The 18097-nt window shown below is 38.7% G+C and overlaps 1 protein-coding gene across 1 annotated transcript in view; it reads right to left on the reverse strand.

Annotated features, from left to right (window-relative positions):
- L3MBTL1 (L3MBTL histone methyl-lysine binding protein 1) overlaps positions 1 to 18097 on the reverse strand; it is a 2277156-nt gene that overhangs the window by 79381 nt on the left and 2179678 nt on the right. The window contains exon 19 of the mRNA XM_044090108.1: positions 15366 to 15415. Within this exon, the coding sequence (XP_043946043.1) occupies positions 15366 to 15415 (50 nt within the window). The remainder of the gene's footprint in view (positions 1 to 15365; positions 15416 to 18097) is intronic.

Consider the following 18097-nt stretch of genomic DNA (forward strand, 5'->3'; position numbering starts at 1 on the left):
AAGCAGAGAGGAGTTTAGGTTAGTAAGGATTTGTGAGCAGCATGTTAAGCAGGGAAGAAGGTAGGCATGGGTGAGGGCTATTCTTGCTTCCTGAGTAAGAAATTTGTTATTTCTATAGAGTAGACCTAGTTTAAGGTGAGTTTTCCTGATACAATTATTTATATGGAGGTTGAATTTTAGTTGGTCATCAATTGTGATACCAAGGAGTTTTGAGCTGGGTTCAGCTACAATAGGTTTAGGTCTAAAACCATGTTGTGTGGGAGTAAGAAGGTTTCCTTGAGAGAGATGATCCATGACTTCAGTATGTATGTATTTTTCAAAAACGTTTGACAGTGGGGAAAGGATGGCAATAGGTCTAAAGTTAGAGATTTCAGTGGAGTTGCCACATTTGTGGATGGGTAGGGTTTAGAACTGTTTCCAGATAGATGGTACTTTGGATTCAGAGACTGAGTGGTGGTTGATGATGATGATGAGGGAAAGGCTAGGGAGTGGACAGCTGCCTGAAGAAAGTAAGATGGGATGTTATCTGCAGATACTGAGCATGGTTTTAGTTTGGAGAGTAGGATTCAGATATATGTCGTGGAGATGGGCTTAAAGGAGAAGATTTTGGGAGGGGTAGTTGCAGAAGAGAAATCTGGGTTTATGGGATACATCTTATGAGAGCTGTTTGAGTTAAAGAGTTTGGATATTGAATCTACAAAGTAAGTATTGAAGGTGTTGGCAGTTTCTACTGGTGTCTTAGCTGGGGTGGGGTTAGGTGATGTGGGGTTTCCAGGATGAAGTATTTGATTGATAGCATTCCAGAATTTTTTGGGTCAGATTTTAGTGTTGAAGGAAGGTTATAATAGAAATCTTTTTTGTCTTTATTGATTAGTCTTTTGGCCAGGTATCTTTGTTCTTTATATCTTTGTAGGTCCTTTTGATCTTTTGTCTGTAGCCATTTTTTCCAGGACTTGTCTATGGACCTCATGAGAGTTCTTGTGCTTTTTGTTAGCCAAGGAGATATTTTTGCTTTTGTACTAATTTTACGAGGTGGGCTAATGAGTTTACAATATCCAGAAAAGTAGAGTTGAAAGCAATGACTGCTTCATCTAGGGAGAGCTGGATGAGGAAATCCCAGCATACTCTAGATATGAGCATGTTTAGTATCTCTGGGTTAAAATTGGAGAGATCATGTCTTGTAATACATCTGTGTGGTTTAGGGAGGTGGTTTGTATATCTTAGCACCTTTATGGGTAAATGGTCACTCAGGGAATCAGGAAGAGTTTCGGGATTGTGATATTTGGATGGGGCTGAGGCAAGTATCCAATCAATGAGGGTATTTGTAGTGTGGGTGTTGTTGAACTGTGTTGGCTGAGTGATTAGCTAAGTAAATCCATATAAGTTAATATTGTGTGGGGATCCTGGGTTTTGTAGGGTTAGCCAATTGATATTTATGTCACCAAGGAGGATTGTTTCATTTGGGATGTTCAGGAAGAGATAGGAGAGAATGTTTTCCAGAAGTGGAATATTATCTCCTGGTGGAATGTAGGTGGCCACTATTGTGATTGTAGTACAGTTGTTCAGTTTAAGGTTAACTGCCAGTGTTTCTGCTGGGGAGAAAGATGGGATGGGATGTGTAGTGGGAGAAATAGTAAGATTGCTAGTATATAGTATGGCAACCCCTCCACCCTTTTTGTATTTACGGTCAAGGCGTATTATGTTATAGCCAGCGAGGAGGATATCATTATCTAGGTTGTGAGGTTTAAGCCAGGTTTCTGTTACTGTAATGATATCTGGGGTATGATTTGCTATTCATGCATGAAATTGGCTAACTTTGTTGAGAATGCTTCAGGTATTAACAGAATAGAAGGAGATTTGTTTATGAGGAGTAGTTTGATGGCCTGGGGTGAGTGGAGTGTTTGGGATTGAGGTAAGGTTTGAGTTTGGACCTGAATTTGGGTGTATGTCACCTGCTATTGGTATTGTAGTGGGGGAGCTTTTAGTCTTTGATGAGAGTGGGTAGTATCTAATAAGCTTTGTCTTGTTTTTAGAAGATTGGGAGTAAAAAGGAGGTATTTTTATTTTAGAAAGTTGTATGTTTGTGGCTAAGATAGAAGGAGAGATTGTGATGAAATTCTTTGAGTAAGGTTGATTATTTGGGAGAGGGTTGGTAGGATGTTCATGGAGGGAGGATAATGATGCTTTGGGTGCAATGAGATGATATAAGAGGGTTAGCTGAACTAGTAGAAGGTTGTTAAGGAGTAAGTTACACATAGTGGGATTAGGATGTTTAACTGTGTTTTAGATAGATGGGTAGGGAAAGTAGGTGAGATGGTGGTATTAGAGATTTGAGTTTAGAGTGGGAGTAAAGGAGGTTGGATTATATAGAATTAGGTATATGAAGTCATGGTGGAAGGGGGTAGATGTCTGGAGTGGAGGAGGGTTAAAGTAGGAGGGAGGGATGTGGGAGTGGGAGCGGACATTGTAAAAGAATATTCCAGTATTGGTATTTTCATGAGCCCATTTAAGAATTTCCTTGGTCATGATTTCTTGAAATACCACAAGATAGATCCCATCAGCAGAAGCGTAGGTAGGGTGGGCTGAAAGGGGCACCTGCCCTAGGCAAGAAGTGTTGGGGGGTGTAATTGGCCCATCCATCACATCAATCACTCTTTAATGCAATTTTGGCTTTCAAAATCCAGTACTGTGGTACTGTATTTGCAGTCAAACCAGAGTGCTGTAGTGCTCTGTGTGTTGTCTAAGCTGTAGCAAACTGCTTGCTAAGTTTGCTACAGTTTAAAAGTAAAAAAAATCTTAATTTTCCTGAACTAAAACTTGAGTTTGCAGGTCTCCATGCAGATGTATACATACATTTGTAGCAAGCAGTTTGCTACAGTTTAAACAGAAACGTTTTTTTTTTTTTTTTTTTTTTAATAAAACCTGAGTTATTGAGTTCCATGTAGGATATAAATTATAGGAACTGTTTGCTACATCGGTAGCAAGCAGTTTGCTACAAATTAAAATAAAAAAGAATATTATTATTTTACTAAAATGTGAGAAAAGAGGGTAGGGGCAGGGCACAGAAACTGGACCTGAATGTTTGGGGCAGGCAGGAGGGAGGGTGTGTGTGCTGTGTATCTGGTCACCTAGGTGGTGTGCCAGTAGACAAAATTATTTATTTTTTTGTTAGTGTCTGCAAGAAGCATGGGAGCATCCTGCAAGTTTTGTGTCTTTTTTATTTTATTTTTTTAATAGACACAATACTTTTGTAAACACTTTCATCTCTGTAAGAAAGATTATGGCCAAATGTACATTAACACTCTTACCTATAAAGAGAACATGATAGCACTGAAATCAGAAAGATATTACAAATAATTTTTATTTATTAATATTTATTGACATTTTTATTCTTGGGATGTAAGACTGGGTAATAAATACACATTTTCAGTGGAGGCCCAGGGAGAAAAGTTGCAGAGAGTTAAATAACATCAAATAAAACAGTAGTATAAATGTAATTAAAAGCAGACATACATGCAATTTGACAGTGGAAGACATAGGATACTCATAAAGCATGAGGAGGAACCTGTGATATAATAATAAAAGAAAAAAAATAGAATTAAATATTGCAATCAGTATATACAGTGTATAAGTGTTAGAAGCATAATTTACTATGCATGGAAATCATAACCAAATAAAAGTTGATACAAGCCCCCTCCCTCAAGAAGGGGGAGAGGGCAAGTATTGAAAGGGTATAGATAGGTAGTATGATGAAAGGTTAGTAAGAATGCAAAGTATTTCTTAATGTAGATCATGCAGGAGAGGTGCATGGGCATAACACCTAATAGAATGCTAGGGTGAATATACCTGCTTCAGAATGTACAGCTTTTAATATTAAAAGGAGTACAGATTCAATTTCATGCAGTATACCTTAATCACTACATGTGTGCATGAATTTTACCATATACTTGGACATGTGGCTTCTTAATTTGTCATGGCTAATGGTGCAAACAAATGAAAGTGGGACGTAAATCCACAGCCATTGCCACCTGCATTCTGAAAGGCAAGGGATTAATCTGGTGAGCTACTTACACAGTTCAACAGGGGTCTGTCATCTAAGAAATAGTGATGGGATGCCTGAGATAAACGCACATACACAAATAAAACTGCTGCTCAGACATACATTTCCCTCACAGGTTTTGCTCAGACATACATTTCCTTCACAGGCTATAAGCAAAGGAAAGACATATATTGACAGAGACTGTCAAGGACACAAATGATGACCCAATGAAAATGTTTTTAATGCTGCACATTGTGATGATGTCTGTGGGTCAAATTCCTTGTTCCATTTCTGGTCTGACAATTTTTCAGTTGAGGTGTCTGATTTATTATGCTAATAACAGCATCAGACGTGTGAAATATGCATGAGCAACATGCTTACCTTCATGGGAAACAAAGAACTGATCAGAGCTCCTGAAAGATTTAGTTCTGTCAAGATACTATCTTGAGTTGTCTGTGGACATCCAAAGTATGGGGGATCCTTTCGTCATCCTTTTTAGGTTTTGGAAAGCATAGACAGAGATGGATAGCTTGCCTCAAAATAAACTTGGATACCACTTTAGGTATAAATGAAGGATTACTTCTTATAGAAAATGAGATAAGACTGACCCACCAAAAGAGCCCGCAACTCAGATACTCTTTTTTCAGAAGTCAGAGTAATCAGCAAAACTATTTTCCATGTTAAGAACCTCAAACCAGCCTGATGAGCTAGCTTAAATGGTACATGAGTTAATTTTTCCAAGACAAAGTCACAGCCCAAACATTTAAAACTATTCCTATTGGAAAGAGAATCTCTGAACCATTAGTTTGCAACATAGGAGATTTCTAAAGCGTCTAAGCTTCAACTGCACAGGTATCGACGGCTTTATGGCCAAGTTTTATAAATGGGGTGGAGAAAATTTAGCACAAATACTGACAGAGTTTAATCAGGATATAGACAGGCAATTCATGAGTGCAGATATCAGTCAGGTGATTCTTGCATTAATTAAGCACAGAATCATCAACTGGAGTGACTTTACAGCAATTTCCCTAATATTCCCAAATTTCATAAATGTCGATTTGAAAATATTTGCAAATGTCCTTACCACCAGATTGGATGCTGTTCTCCCACAGATAACTAGGGAAGGGCAGAATGGATCTGTAAAAGGTAGTTGACAACTGTTGGCTTATGAGCACTTTTTGAAATGTTACAGGGAACAGACTGGAAGGTAAGGATAGTACTTTTCAACATTAGGAAGACCTTTGACTCAGTAGAATGGCATTTTCTTTTTCAAGTCCTCCAGGAGCAGGAATGTGGGCCACCATTGTGGAACTGGGCTAAAAGATTATATACATGTCCCACCTTTAGAATAACATATAATTGGGGGACTATCGAATGTAGGAACCATCAACAGGGGCACTAGATAAGGATGCCCACTCTCTCCAATGCTCTTCTTACTATTATTGGAAGAATGAAGAATTAGCTGTTAGAGTTGGAGCAGTTCTTGATGTAATGTCTCAGTTTGATGGCTCACTCAATATACTTCTTAAGTTTGCAGTTGAATGTGTCTTATAAACCAGACTTTTTTTGCTGTATTGGACAAAGTACTGAACATTTTTGAATATTTTAGTGCAGCATCAGGCCTATGCTGCAATCCCTCCAAATCTGGAATTCTGAAGAAGGACAGGACATTAGGAGAGCATGGGTATTCGAGTAAGTCATACGTTACTGAAGCTTCTTGTCTAGGCCTGCATTTGAGAGTCTCCCTATAGTAGTGAACTGTCATAAACTGGAGACTAAGGTAAAAAAATCTGTTGTGGACAGTCAGTGTTTTTCAGTCCTTGCTGGGAAGCATAGGGGTAGTACAGATTATGGCAATGCCTCACATATTGTATTTCCTGCAAATATATCCATTCCTTCAACTGATCTAAAGTCTCGCTGATTATACAACTTTAGGGAGGACAGGAAGGATGCTTTCAGCTTCACTAGCACATCTTCCCCATTTCTGGAGGGGGAGGGTGTTGGGTATACCTCGCTTTGAAAGATACGCACTAGCCCTCCAGCTAAATTTACTTATAGGTTTGTCAGAAGATGATTCATTGTAGAGATCAGTGCAGACCCACATTTCTGAGGGTGAAGGGAATAAATTCGATATGGAAGGAATTACTAAGTGGATTCACATTGTCCAATTCCCAGTAAACAAAGAAGGGAAGAGGTTTGAGGCTTTAGTAGCAGAATCTGGTCTACCTGTTACTGAATGGTTTCTATATGGGCAGCTGAATACATCTATGGAGAAAATTTATATGCCAGCCAGGGAGGAAGGGTAAAATCCAACCATCGAACAAGTGGAGGACAACAAGACAGAAGGCAGAGTTGATCTATAAGGAGCTGTGTGCAAGTAGAGCCAAGGCTCGTAAATGCCTAGTTATCTGTAGAAGGAAGCAACAAGAGAATGTAGCTTTTTCAAAAGGGGAATGGGGTCAATTTTGGAGGTCGATAGGCATGTTGAGAAAGTGGCCTAAATACCATGATCAGCAACTGTGCATTATGTTTAGATGGCATCATATGCCATGTAAGCAATGAAAGATGTGTACAGTAGCCACTTGTAAATGTTGGAGTTGTGAACAACAGAGATCAGATAATCATCATATGTTTTGGAACTGTCTTAAGGTTCAAGTCTACTGGAACTTCACTACCAATAAAGTAAAAACTGTTTTAGATTATGCAGGTGTTCTGACTTTGGGATTTTTGGATATTTGGGGTGTATAAGAAAGAAGACAGTTTAGTTTGGGAAACACTTGAGGTATACTAGATTCTGGCTAGTATAATTAAGCTCTTTCAAGTTAAACATTGGAAAACAAAGTACATTGTCCCAGAAGTACAGCTGATTTTTTTACAACACCGTATTAGCAAAGTAATATATTTGTTTAAGCCAGATGACTCTCTAGACAATATTTCCTCACACTGGAAAAGACTATGTGAAAGCTTTAAATGTGATGCATAATATTTTCTTATGTGCATGTGTTTATATGACAGGAATCTGTCAGATTTCTTTCCCACTATACCTTAGAGCTTTAGTGATGTAAATGTTTTTTCTAAATGGATGATGCTTTTCAGTTATTTGTTGGACATATTGTTACAGGTTATGGTACAATTTTGAGTCTGTTTATACTGTGCTAATTGTGTGTTCTTTTGTCTTCTTCACAAATAAATTCAGTTACAAAAATGGAAGTTTGATTTGGCACATGAGGAGGAATACCCAAAAAAGAGGGGAGCATTCCCATTGCTGTCTTATCGATGAAGAATATGTTCATAGGTTCAATGGTAAGTAGTAGGCTAGCTGCTCATGCAGGCCACTTTAACTCGAGCCAGTTTCCTTTCTGGTGTTTGAATTAAACTATTCCATTTGATATTAGACTGACCTTATTAATTCCATGGTCAATAATTATATATTAAACCAACTTAAAATAACTGGAATCATAGCATTTAGGAGCTGCCTCTGTCCATTAGTATTACAGGGGGCAGTCCTGGGGTAGATTTTCTAATACTCATCCACCAAATCCCAAGACTGAGTATTTCTTATGCCATTTGACATGCTGATATATAGTAGACCCAGTAATGAGTTGGCAGATGCCTTCTACTCTAAATACAGGTAACCTCTTAGCAGTCTGTAGGATACTGAATATAGTGATAGGGCTTTGAGTTGGTCCAAGCAGTACATATTGTTTAGGGCATGAATCTTTCTCATTGGGCATTCAGCTGTTGCATGTGTCTGGAAATATACATGCCAAAAGAGGCATTACACTCAGTGATTGGCCTTAAGAGGGTTGAGTAAGGGGAACAATGACATTTATAAATCTAGATGCAATCTGCGCAATATAGAAGGACTTTCTTATGACAGTGGAAATATGTTGGTCAAAAGTTAGGTCACTGTCTTCATAAGTTACCAAATCCCACACAACTTGGTTAATGTTTAGGGGCATATTGCCAGTGTGGTAGTTCCCAGAAACAGATGACTTCTCAAAGGATACAATAGTACATTTTTTTAGTATTTCATTTCAGCCCATGATTGCGACATCAGTTATTTGAGACAAATCTTCCTGTAGGATGGCCAAGTCATTTGGGGAGTCCATGACTGTTCCCAGTTCACAGTCACCTGCAAAAAAATTTAGTCAGAAGGAGACCTTTGGTATTGGCTTTTAATTCATAAGAAATACATGTGAAACACAAGAGGTCCTAGCACTGAACCCAAGGGGGCTCCATTTGTGACTGGTCTCTTTCTGGAGATATTTCTTCCTTATTTTGATCTCTTGTGTCCTATTTGTCATCTGGCTGGCGATTCATTGGGTGATGGAGGGATTTATTTCCAGTTTACTTAGCTTTTCTTCTATGCCTGAGTGGGACACTGTGTCAAAGCCTTTAGCCAGGTCAGCTTATGCGGTGTATTCCATTTTACCTTCATCCATTGCTGTGGTGAATTTTTCAGAAAAGTCCACCAGGTTCAATAAACATGACATGCCCTTGATAAATCCAAATTGAGACAGGTCTGATGTTTGGAGTTTCCCTATATCCTTATAGATTAGTTCCATGATAAGTCTTTCCATGACTTTGCATATGAGGTTGGTCAGACTTATGGGTCTGTAATTACCTAGGGTCTGTGGAAGGTCCTTCATTATGTGGGGGAATGACTGTAGCTGTTCTCCATTTGCTTGGTACAAAACCTATATGGATGCTGAGATTGAACAGTGTTGTTAAGCAAGGGGGGGGGTGGCTACATTTTGTTTCATGCTATTTAAGACACATCGAAGGATACAGCAGCCATTGTTGCACTAGCTTTGGTTTTGATAGTGGTTTTAGGACTTGGTGTTGTGTGATTGCTGGAGGTGATCTGATTTCAGGTATATCTTGTGGGGCACACAGATGAAGAGAGAGGTAAAGTTTGAGCTGAATTTATCTGCCAGTAAGTTTGCTGTATCTTCAACCTCATTGTAGGTAACACTGTTCACAATAAGCTCAGCTCACTGCTGCTTTGTGATTTTGAGATCGCTCTCCACCATTTTATGTCTCAGTCACTACACAGCCATCTGTGTCCTCCAGGGTGAGATGGGTTTGTAGGTAGTGGAGTTTCTTGTTTAGGCTCTGAGCATTGATCAGGAGCACCTTCATATTTCCCTTGCTTGCTTCTTTATGTTGATAGGTTTATCAGCTTGGCATTGTCTAAAAAAGGCACTATGAGGGTGGACAACATCTTTTCCAATAATCAAAACCCTAGAGGGTTCAGATACAGGCCATCCCTGGTGAAGCAACGTGGTCTGTCGAGGCTGAAAAATATCGTACCCCCTTCAATGACACCAAAAACTAAGTAAATTATTGAAGTTAATTATTTTTTGCTGATATTGTGGCATCAGTCTTGCAGAAGGTAGAATGTTGCTTAGTGCTAGGCTCATACCTGCCAAGGCCACAAAGTCTAAGAGCTCCATCATCTCTGTTCATACAGTATAGGGAGATACACCTCAAACTACTGACACCCACATGCACTATGACACAGTCATACTGGTACTTGTCGTCCAAAGACTTGAGTGTGTGTGTGTGTGTGTGTGTGTGTGTGTGTGTGTGTGTGTGTGTGTGTGTGTGTGTGTGTGAGATAAGATAGATCCTGGCACCAGACAAGCAACTATAACTCTTTCCTTGCTCAGCCTGGTAAGAGATACATCTGTATGTCTTACAGTGGAGTCATGTATAAAGAGAATGCTGGGTTCAGCAACAGTGACTTTGTGACTCCTTGTATTATGTGAGGAGGTAGGCTAAACTTACTGAGTGCATTTTGTGCCTGTGTTACATTTTGGAGGTCTTTGAGGTTTAGGCAAGTTAATTCTTTAGTACCTCAGCATACAACAGATTATGTGTATTGTCATGGCCTTGGTGAGGTGTGGTGTGTTGAGTACTGCTGAGGATTTACGTTTACCGTGAGATTTTTGCCACCAAGGACGCTATATATGTACATTTCCTCACATACTTGCTATTTAAGTAACAGATGATTGTCAGACAGCATGAGAACATTCTTACACTGTCTCAACATACCCATCTCAATCAGGCTAGTTACAGAAGCTGTGGGTAAGTGCCGGTCCATGGTTTTGACAAGAATGACTTGTGGGAGGGGAGCAGGGTCTGACTCTAACTACTTGGTGTTTTGTTTGTTTAAGATAATTTTCGAGTGGACTTGCTACTGAATATTTAAAGTACAATACAAATTTGGGGAGTAGGTTTTACAGAGAAACGTAAGGCTTCAAATGCTTGTTTCTGTACAGTACAGTCAGCCACACCGCAACGTGATGGGCAGTATCACACTAAATCATCTTATTTACAACACAGAAAATAAGCACCAAAGAAGTCCCTAGAGCACTCCAACCAGTAACGAGACATGGATTTAGCTTCTGCAGCAATTATTGTCTACAGCTAGCCCTGAAATCCTCTTCTATCACCAGAAGGAAACAGTAAACTAATTATAGTTTGTTTGTTTGTGTCTTTCGGCTTTTCCCGGTTAGGGGTCACCACAGCTGAACTCCGGTCCGCTAATGATTGGTAGTTGATTTTTACGTGCCGAGTTACCAGCCCTGATGCACAACCTTCAACGAAGGTACGCCCATTCACGCATGTCTCCACGCAGAAGACGCTTTAGCCGAGAATCGAACTGGACAGCGTCTTACTGTGAGGCGACAACGCTACCGCAGTACCACCACTGCGGTAAACTGATTATAGTAAAGCTCATTAACTTAGCACTAAAAAAGTGTAAGCAATTTCAGTACTCTCAATACTGAGCAATTCTATCAAAGGTCTCTTAGCCTACTGAATAGCTTAAGGGGCAGACGGTGCAAAATGATACGTGCTTATTGTCAAGAGGGAATAAATGGGTACAGAGAGGAATTATGTTGTCAAATTATCATAAGGGGCAGGCAACAACAGATACACTAGGTTTAGGAACACACATACAACAGGGTGTCCTTAACTCTGAGATGACTGGCTTGGAACTGCCTTAATACAAACACAAGTCCTGAACTAGCCTGACATACACTCACTACATAAGAAAGAAATTGGTTTAATACCAATAATAGTTAGTCCACTTAAATAGCAAAATACAGTGCAACTACGTACTGGAATGACTAATATAGGACTTAAAAGCCCTTCCTTAAAGAAGATAAAAAGTTCTAAAATGAACTTAGAAACAGATCAAGAAATGAAAAAGCTTCACTTAACTTTGTTGCTCTATGTGATGGAACTATTACAAAGCAAATGATAAATCCCTCTCAGAACTCATTTGTTTGAGACTGTTGCAACAAAGAGAAATGAAGGAGGCTCAGACTGCTTTTTGGGAAGGAGGAATTCTGAAGATAGTCATTCAGATGTGTTAGATTGTCCTGCATTCAGGGGACTCCTTTCTTTTTGAAGCATCCTTGCTGCTTGTTGTACCTGCTTATTTTATTTTTTGCAAAGTGCTGCAGGGGTAGCATTAAAATCCCTGACAAAGTTGGAGAAGGAAAGCTGAAAAATCTGTGAAACTCCATGTATCAACTTCTCTAAGTACCTCTGCAGCAGACAGCCCAACGACCACCCCTCTGTCTATGGCAGAATTCAAAATTTCAGCTTTATCATCCAGTGGGAGAATTTAAGTATGCAACCAAGCAAACCTCCTCATAGCAATTCCATTAACAGCAGATCTGAAAATGGCATAAGCAGTATTATAAGTACATTATAAAGAATATGTAGTCCCTGAGATATAGAAGTAATCAGATGAGGGAAAAGATGCCATAATGTTCCTCATATTCTCAGAGGAAGCAAGAATAACATTTAAAATGTGAGTGTGACAACTGAAAATTCTAAAAAAAAAATAACTGTTGCAGAATAATAAATATTTTTCCCACATCTTCCAAAGACTTAACCATCCTTGTAAGAATGGGAGGGATTGGAATTAGCTAAATGTTTAGCAGTAGTTTGGTTTACCATGCAAATCCTTGCTGGATCTGATCTGAAGTTAAAAAATAAAACTATAAGACTGAGATACTTTACACAATTTATCTGCTTTCTTAGAGGCAGCAGATTGGCTGTTAGTGAAGTTACAGGCTGTTATTAATACATCTTCCAAACCTCGAAGAACAGGAGGAACTAGAGTAGGTTCAGGAAATTCCAGTTACAATCACATTTCCTTAAAGACAATAGGAGATTATTATGCTCCTACTTCAAACAACTGATTAATTCTGGATATGGTTTCATAAACAGAAAATCCCTTCCAATGTAGTGTCAGAAACAAACACTCTTCTCAGAATCAAAATCCTGAGGGGAGAAAGCAGAAGTTGTTTCATCACAATTATTTTGCCGTTCAATGGACTGGACATCCTCAGATGGTGAAGAATCTCTTTTTCTCTTAACAGAAACACCAGATCTGGTAGGGTCAAGACACTGAACTAAGCCCTGATCTAATCTCAATAAATCACTCCAGAATCAAGTGAAGATGAATGTCTTTTTGCTTCTTTCTGACAGGATTTGTTTACAGAAGCAAAACTATTTTTAACACATAAAGCTTCCCTAGAGACAGGCATTCTAGTTTGGCTAAGCAGAGAGGTATTCCCTGTCCCTTCTTCCAAGACAATCAAAAGCGGTTCTCCCTTGCCAAACAAGGGCACTTCAGCAGCTGACTAGGATGTGTGTAACCCCCAGTCCATGGTGGCTGTATGGAGTATGCCAGAGGGAGCCAAGAAAAAAAGATGAATAGTCCAATGAACCAGTGATGGCCACATTGGAGTCACCCTTTGTCACTGATGCAATTTAGTAGCCTGCTAAAGGAGCACAGGCTGCTTTGACATTTTCTTCTTTCTGTGGTTAGAAGAAAGAAGAACTTGGAACCAATAGGCTGCTCCATGGTGAAGTGAAAAAAAGACCCCTTAATCCCTGGGAAGTCTGGCAGTAAAATTCGATGTAACAGACAAGTATTTAAAAAGTTGATTTTTTTCCACCAAAAACACCATGAAAATAATTAAACATATTCCCTACCCCCAAAGGTAATTTAAAATAAGTTTCAGATATGCAAAGTAGTTTTAAATACATTTTAACAACTTTTTTTCCTCAAAAGTAAAACAAAAATAACATTCAATAAAAAGTGACTAAATGCCACATGGTAGTCAGCAAAAACACTTTTCCTAGCTTAAAAGTAAAACTTTACGGAAAAAGTTAAGCTGTAATCATAAAATAAGATATTGAAGTTCTTCCTCAAAATGAAGTTATCTACCCAGAAATGCGAGGTATTAACCAACTGTCAATCCTTAAAAGCCTGCAACAGGAGCACTCTTTGGCAGCAGGAAAGCTCCAAAGGGCTTGATGCCCAAACTACTATTTTTCTTAAGCTCTGACTGAGCTGGTTAATGGTTTGAGTGCGTGGAAGGTACCCTTCGGTTTGGGAGCTGTCCGGATGTTATATCCTTAGCAGAATATAATCCATATAGCTAAGGTTACTGCAGCAGTAATGAAATAATGTTGGACATCATAAAAATACACTACTTTCTAAGTAACAAATGGGAGATTTTAACAAGTATTACATATATGAGTATTTATTAAAAAGCATCAATAGATAATATAAATATTATGTGGTATAAGAAATGTTAAAAATTAAGTTTATTTGGTTCAGTGTCACAAATCGTTGTAGAGTGCAGACTTGTAATTCATAGTTAGAGTTCAGTTTTTTAGTAAAGTTAGCATTTTTTCTGAAAGAAATGAAAAACTATGAATCAAATAATAAAATACAATGATGTCCAAAGTAAAAATGTGCAAACAAGAAAATGAGACATGCAGTACACAGGAATTATGGCACAGTAGAAATATGAGCCTTCTATATGAGGCATGGTATAAGGACAAGAGAAAGACAAGTCCAGCACGTCATCAGTTTTGTAGAAGCAATGGTAAAAAGAAAAAAAAACATTTCAATGATATGCAAAAATGAAGAGAGTCCAAAATTATTTGTGTGAGCCTGAGGGAAGACATGAAAGCAAACGCCTTGAGTCACTACTAAACTTGAAAAAAAAAGCTGATTCTGTGAAAGCAGAGGATAAAGGGGTAGTGCATCAAAATTATTGATCAGGATGTCAAGAGAAGCAAAGAATTAACAAAGTGCAAGAAATTTATGCAACTTCAAAATGTAATTATTTTAATGGAAAGGTTGTATTCTACATTTGCTTCTGGGTTTCAATAACATAACATTACCAAATGTTCACTATAACATGGGTTTCTCCCTACATGTAGGTAACCTATAAGAAATGTCATATCTTATACACGTAACTTAGTTTTGTTGCATACATCCATGTTTACTTATGTACAGCATGCAAGTCATAGTATGATGCACTGTAAATCTCATTTAAAAATGTTACTTTTTTCTGTGTCTTCCTTACATCCTTCTTGCAGTACTGCTGCCCGGTGCTCTATATATGTCCTTACTGAGTTTGCCAGTTACTCCAAACCTCCCTCCCCAAGACTTACTTCACTAATCCACTAGAGCCACTAATGGAATCTAAGGGCATTCTGGGAGTCTCGTTCATATACATCCACTGGGGGACTTTTTGTTTATCTTCTACTCACTTCCCCATCCCTCATGGTTACATCCAAGGAGTGGGCAAGCAATGGGAACACTGTGTAGTACCACTTTGCCTCCACAGCATTTCAGAAATATCCACCCCCACTTTGTCTTTGGGCCACTACTTTTCCCATGTGACACTCCCAACTTCCATCACTGACTGTCGCAGACGACCCCTACAACACTGCCCTCTCCATGGGTTATAGTGAGGATTTTATTTCTCTATGCCAATCTAGTGGCACTCATTTTAAAATTAATAAACATAATAATAATAACAATAATATGTACACATATGCACTCTACTGTATATGCTAGAGTCTTCCTATCTTACCAAAATGCGTAATTTTAAAGATTAGTCATGCAAAAAAGTGGTCACTTCAAGAAAAGCATCATCAGAAAGCATTACCATTCTCTCAGACTTTGTGCTTAAATATATAACTGATTCATTAAACACTAATTCATTCATTTTTCCAAACTGTTTAAATGAATAATTCATTTTTATTCATGACATTTTCATGTAGTGATTTTCATTCTGTACTTTTTTCCCATTTTTCTGAGCCTTGTGCATGAGATTTTTATAGCTTTTGGAGCATTTCTGGTTTGCAGACTGATCTGTAATGTCACAAAACCACTGTTCACAAGAAATATTCTGGAATGCAGACAAAAATATTAATAAAACTTTAGCATGATTTGTTTCATTAATAAAACACCACATTAAAAAAGCCAACTCACTTTGAAAGTTATCTTCTTGAATCTTGCGATATTTAGGGGGGCGTCCAATCCTATAAACAGAAAAGGGGCTATTTGAGGCTGCCAGAGTACCAATAAAACACTGTATAAATAAATAAATATATATATATATATATATAAAATGCACATATTACTGTGTCATTGTCTTGTAATCTGGTGCTAATGCAGGGCTATTAGTACCTATGTTCTGAACATTAACTGAGAAGTAAACAGAAGTCAATTATTCAGGAGTAACATTGTGAAGAGAAACAAAAACAAATAGATAAAATTCAAGTCAAATAGTTGGCTCGTTAATTTTATAATATATTAACATTCCATTTCTTTTGCTGTTTTTCAACTTGCATATTTTTCACCTTAATTTTAATCCTCTTCCCAAGCTCTGTTAAGAATACTTAGTCTGCACCATCAGATTTGGACTGGGATTCATAGACAGCTTGCATAGTTGCACAAAGCTGTGCAACTGGTTTTGCACAGTAAAAAGGGGGTCTCAATTCATAAATCCATCTCTGCACAGTAGAGCAGTCTTGTGCAACTTAGAAGTGAGAGTTTTCAGAATAACAAGTAAATGTGGTGATCCTGAGGCATGGCTTATTTAAATGAGGCCATTGCACATTCTGGTGCATTGTTATGAAAGGATTCTTGAATAGTATGGTTAATCACAAACATCTTTACTATGCAAAGTCTGTAAAGAACAATGCACAAAATACACAGAATGCATAACTGTATGCAACAGATTAGCCGTATGTACCGATGCTGCTCAACCGGAGAGAATCTGCAGAGGGAAAGTGGAGCAGATTCACCCTGCTCAAAATGCAAGTCCAGGTAAGCAGTGCAGTATGGATGTATAACAGGTATGCAAGTATATGTCTACCTGTCAGAGCGTGTGTGTTTGTGTGTGTCCACATATAGGGACAGTGTGTGAGTGGGTCTGGGACAGTATGGGTAGCAATGCTTATTGTGGGTATGTATGCATCCGAGAAACAGCATAGCTAAGGCTGCGAGAGAGGGGCAACAGCTCTGGGTGCAAAGTGTTGGAAGGGGAACAATCAGCCATCCATCATCTTGACTGCTCTTTGGCTTTTAAAAGCCAGTACTGCATTTGCAGACAAACTGACTGCTGTAGCACTCAGTGTGTGGTCTAAGCTGTACCAACTGTTTGTTATAGTGTAGCAAGTAAATAATACCTGAGCAAAGTAGCACTTTGTGCAGGCAGGGTATAAACAGTAGCAACTGTTTGATATAGTTGTAGCAAGAAGTTTTCTACAGGTTAAAAGAAGATTTTTTTTAAACTAAAACATGAGTGCTGTAGTGCTCCATGCAAACAGGGTATAAACTGTACCAACTGTTTGCTACATTTGTACCAAGCAGTTTGCTACAGTTTAAAATAAATTTTTTTTAACTAAAACATGATGACTAATTGCTCCAATCAGGCAGGATATAAACTGCAGAAACTGTTTGCTACATTTGTAGCAAGCAGTTTCTTTCCATTTAAGAAAGAAATTATTTTTTTTTACTAATGTGAGGCAGTTGGGTAGAGGGCAGGGCACAGAAACAGGAGCCGAATGGCTGAAGCAGGAGTGAGGATGGAGTATGTCATGCATCTGGCTACCTGGTTAACATGTGATTAGAAAGAACATTTGCTTAAAGAGCTGGGGGAGGGAGCACACAGACTGCATAGTGCAGGAAACATGCTGCAAGTCTGCAAGTTTTGCAGAAGTCATTTTTTTTGCTCTTCACTTGCAGAGCTGAAGAGGTGAGGCACTAATTTCTGGGATCAGCACAGGGTGCTAGCTGAGCCAGCTGCACTTCTTCATCTATGTGTAAGATGACCACTGCCTGATGTGACCTATAAGGTAGTTTGAGCTTCTCTAGTGTTGACTATGAATTCCAGCCTTTGTTTTAGTGATTTTCTAATTTAACTTGTGCTGCGGTAGCGTTGTCCCCTCACAGTTAGATGTTGCCCGTTCGATTCTCAGTTAGAGGGTCTTCTGTGTGGCGAAATGCGTGAATGGGCGTTTCTTCATTGAAGGTTGTGCGTTAGGCCCGGCAAGCCAGCACGTCAAAATCTGCTGCCAATCATTAGCGGACCGGAGTTCCACTGTGGCGACCTCTAACTGAAAAAAGCAGAAAGAAACATTCATATGACCATACGCATGTTGTCATGTGATGTCTTTCTGTCCTCTGATGAACACCTCATGTCATCTTTTCATTTCCTCTGTCTGGCAATTACATCTGTTGTGCCTTCTTCTTTTCAAAGCCAAAGAAGTACAGCTCTTGTGAGAAATAATTTAGATTAAAAAAACACCTCTGACTTGACAATGTGGTATGAAGCACAATTATAAATTTGTGTATACACAATTTTTCCATGACTTTGATGAGTAAATTGAGACTGCTGGTCCATAATCTTCAGTCTTAGTGTGTAGTCCCCAATTTTGTGTATATGGATGAGCTTGCTTCTTCTCCAGAGATTCAGAATGGTTGCTTTCCACATACTTCTATTCTGTGAGTGGGTAGGCACTGTGCGGAACTCTTGTTCTATTAAAAACTGGAAGGAGTTCATCAGCAGAGGAAGGTGCATGACTCTTTCATCAAGTAGATATCTAATCTACAGATCGTTAAACCATTAAACACAGCAACTGAACACTGACTTATGAAAATGGGGCTCATCTAACAAGTCAAAAAGTAAAACCATTTTTTAATAGGGGCAGACCTCC

Source organism: Protopterus annectens, chromosome 12.part0 (assembly GCF_019279795.1).
Source record: "Protopterus annectens isolate FY-2018-M chromosome 12.part0, PAN1.0, whole genome shotgun sequence".
In the NCBI taxonomy this organism is placed as follows: Eukaryota; Metazoa; Chordata; order Ceratodontiformes; family Protopteridae; genus Protopterus; species Protopterus annectens.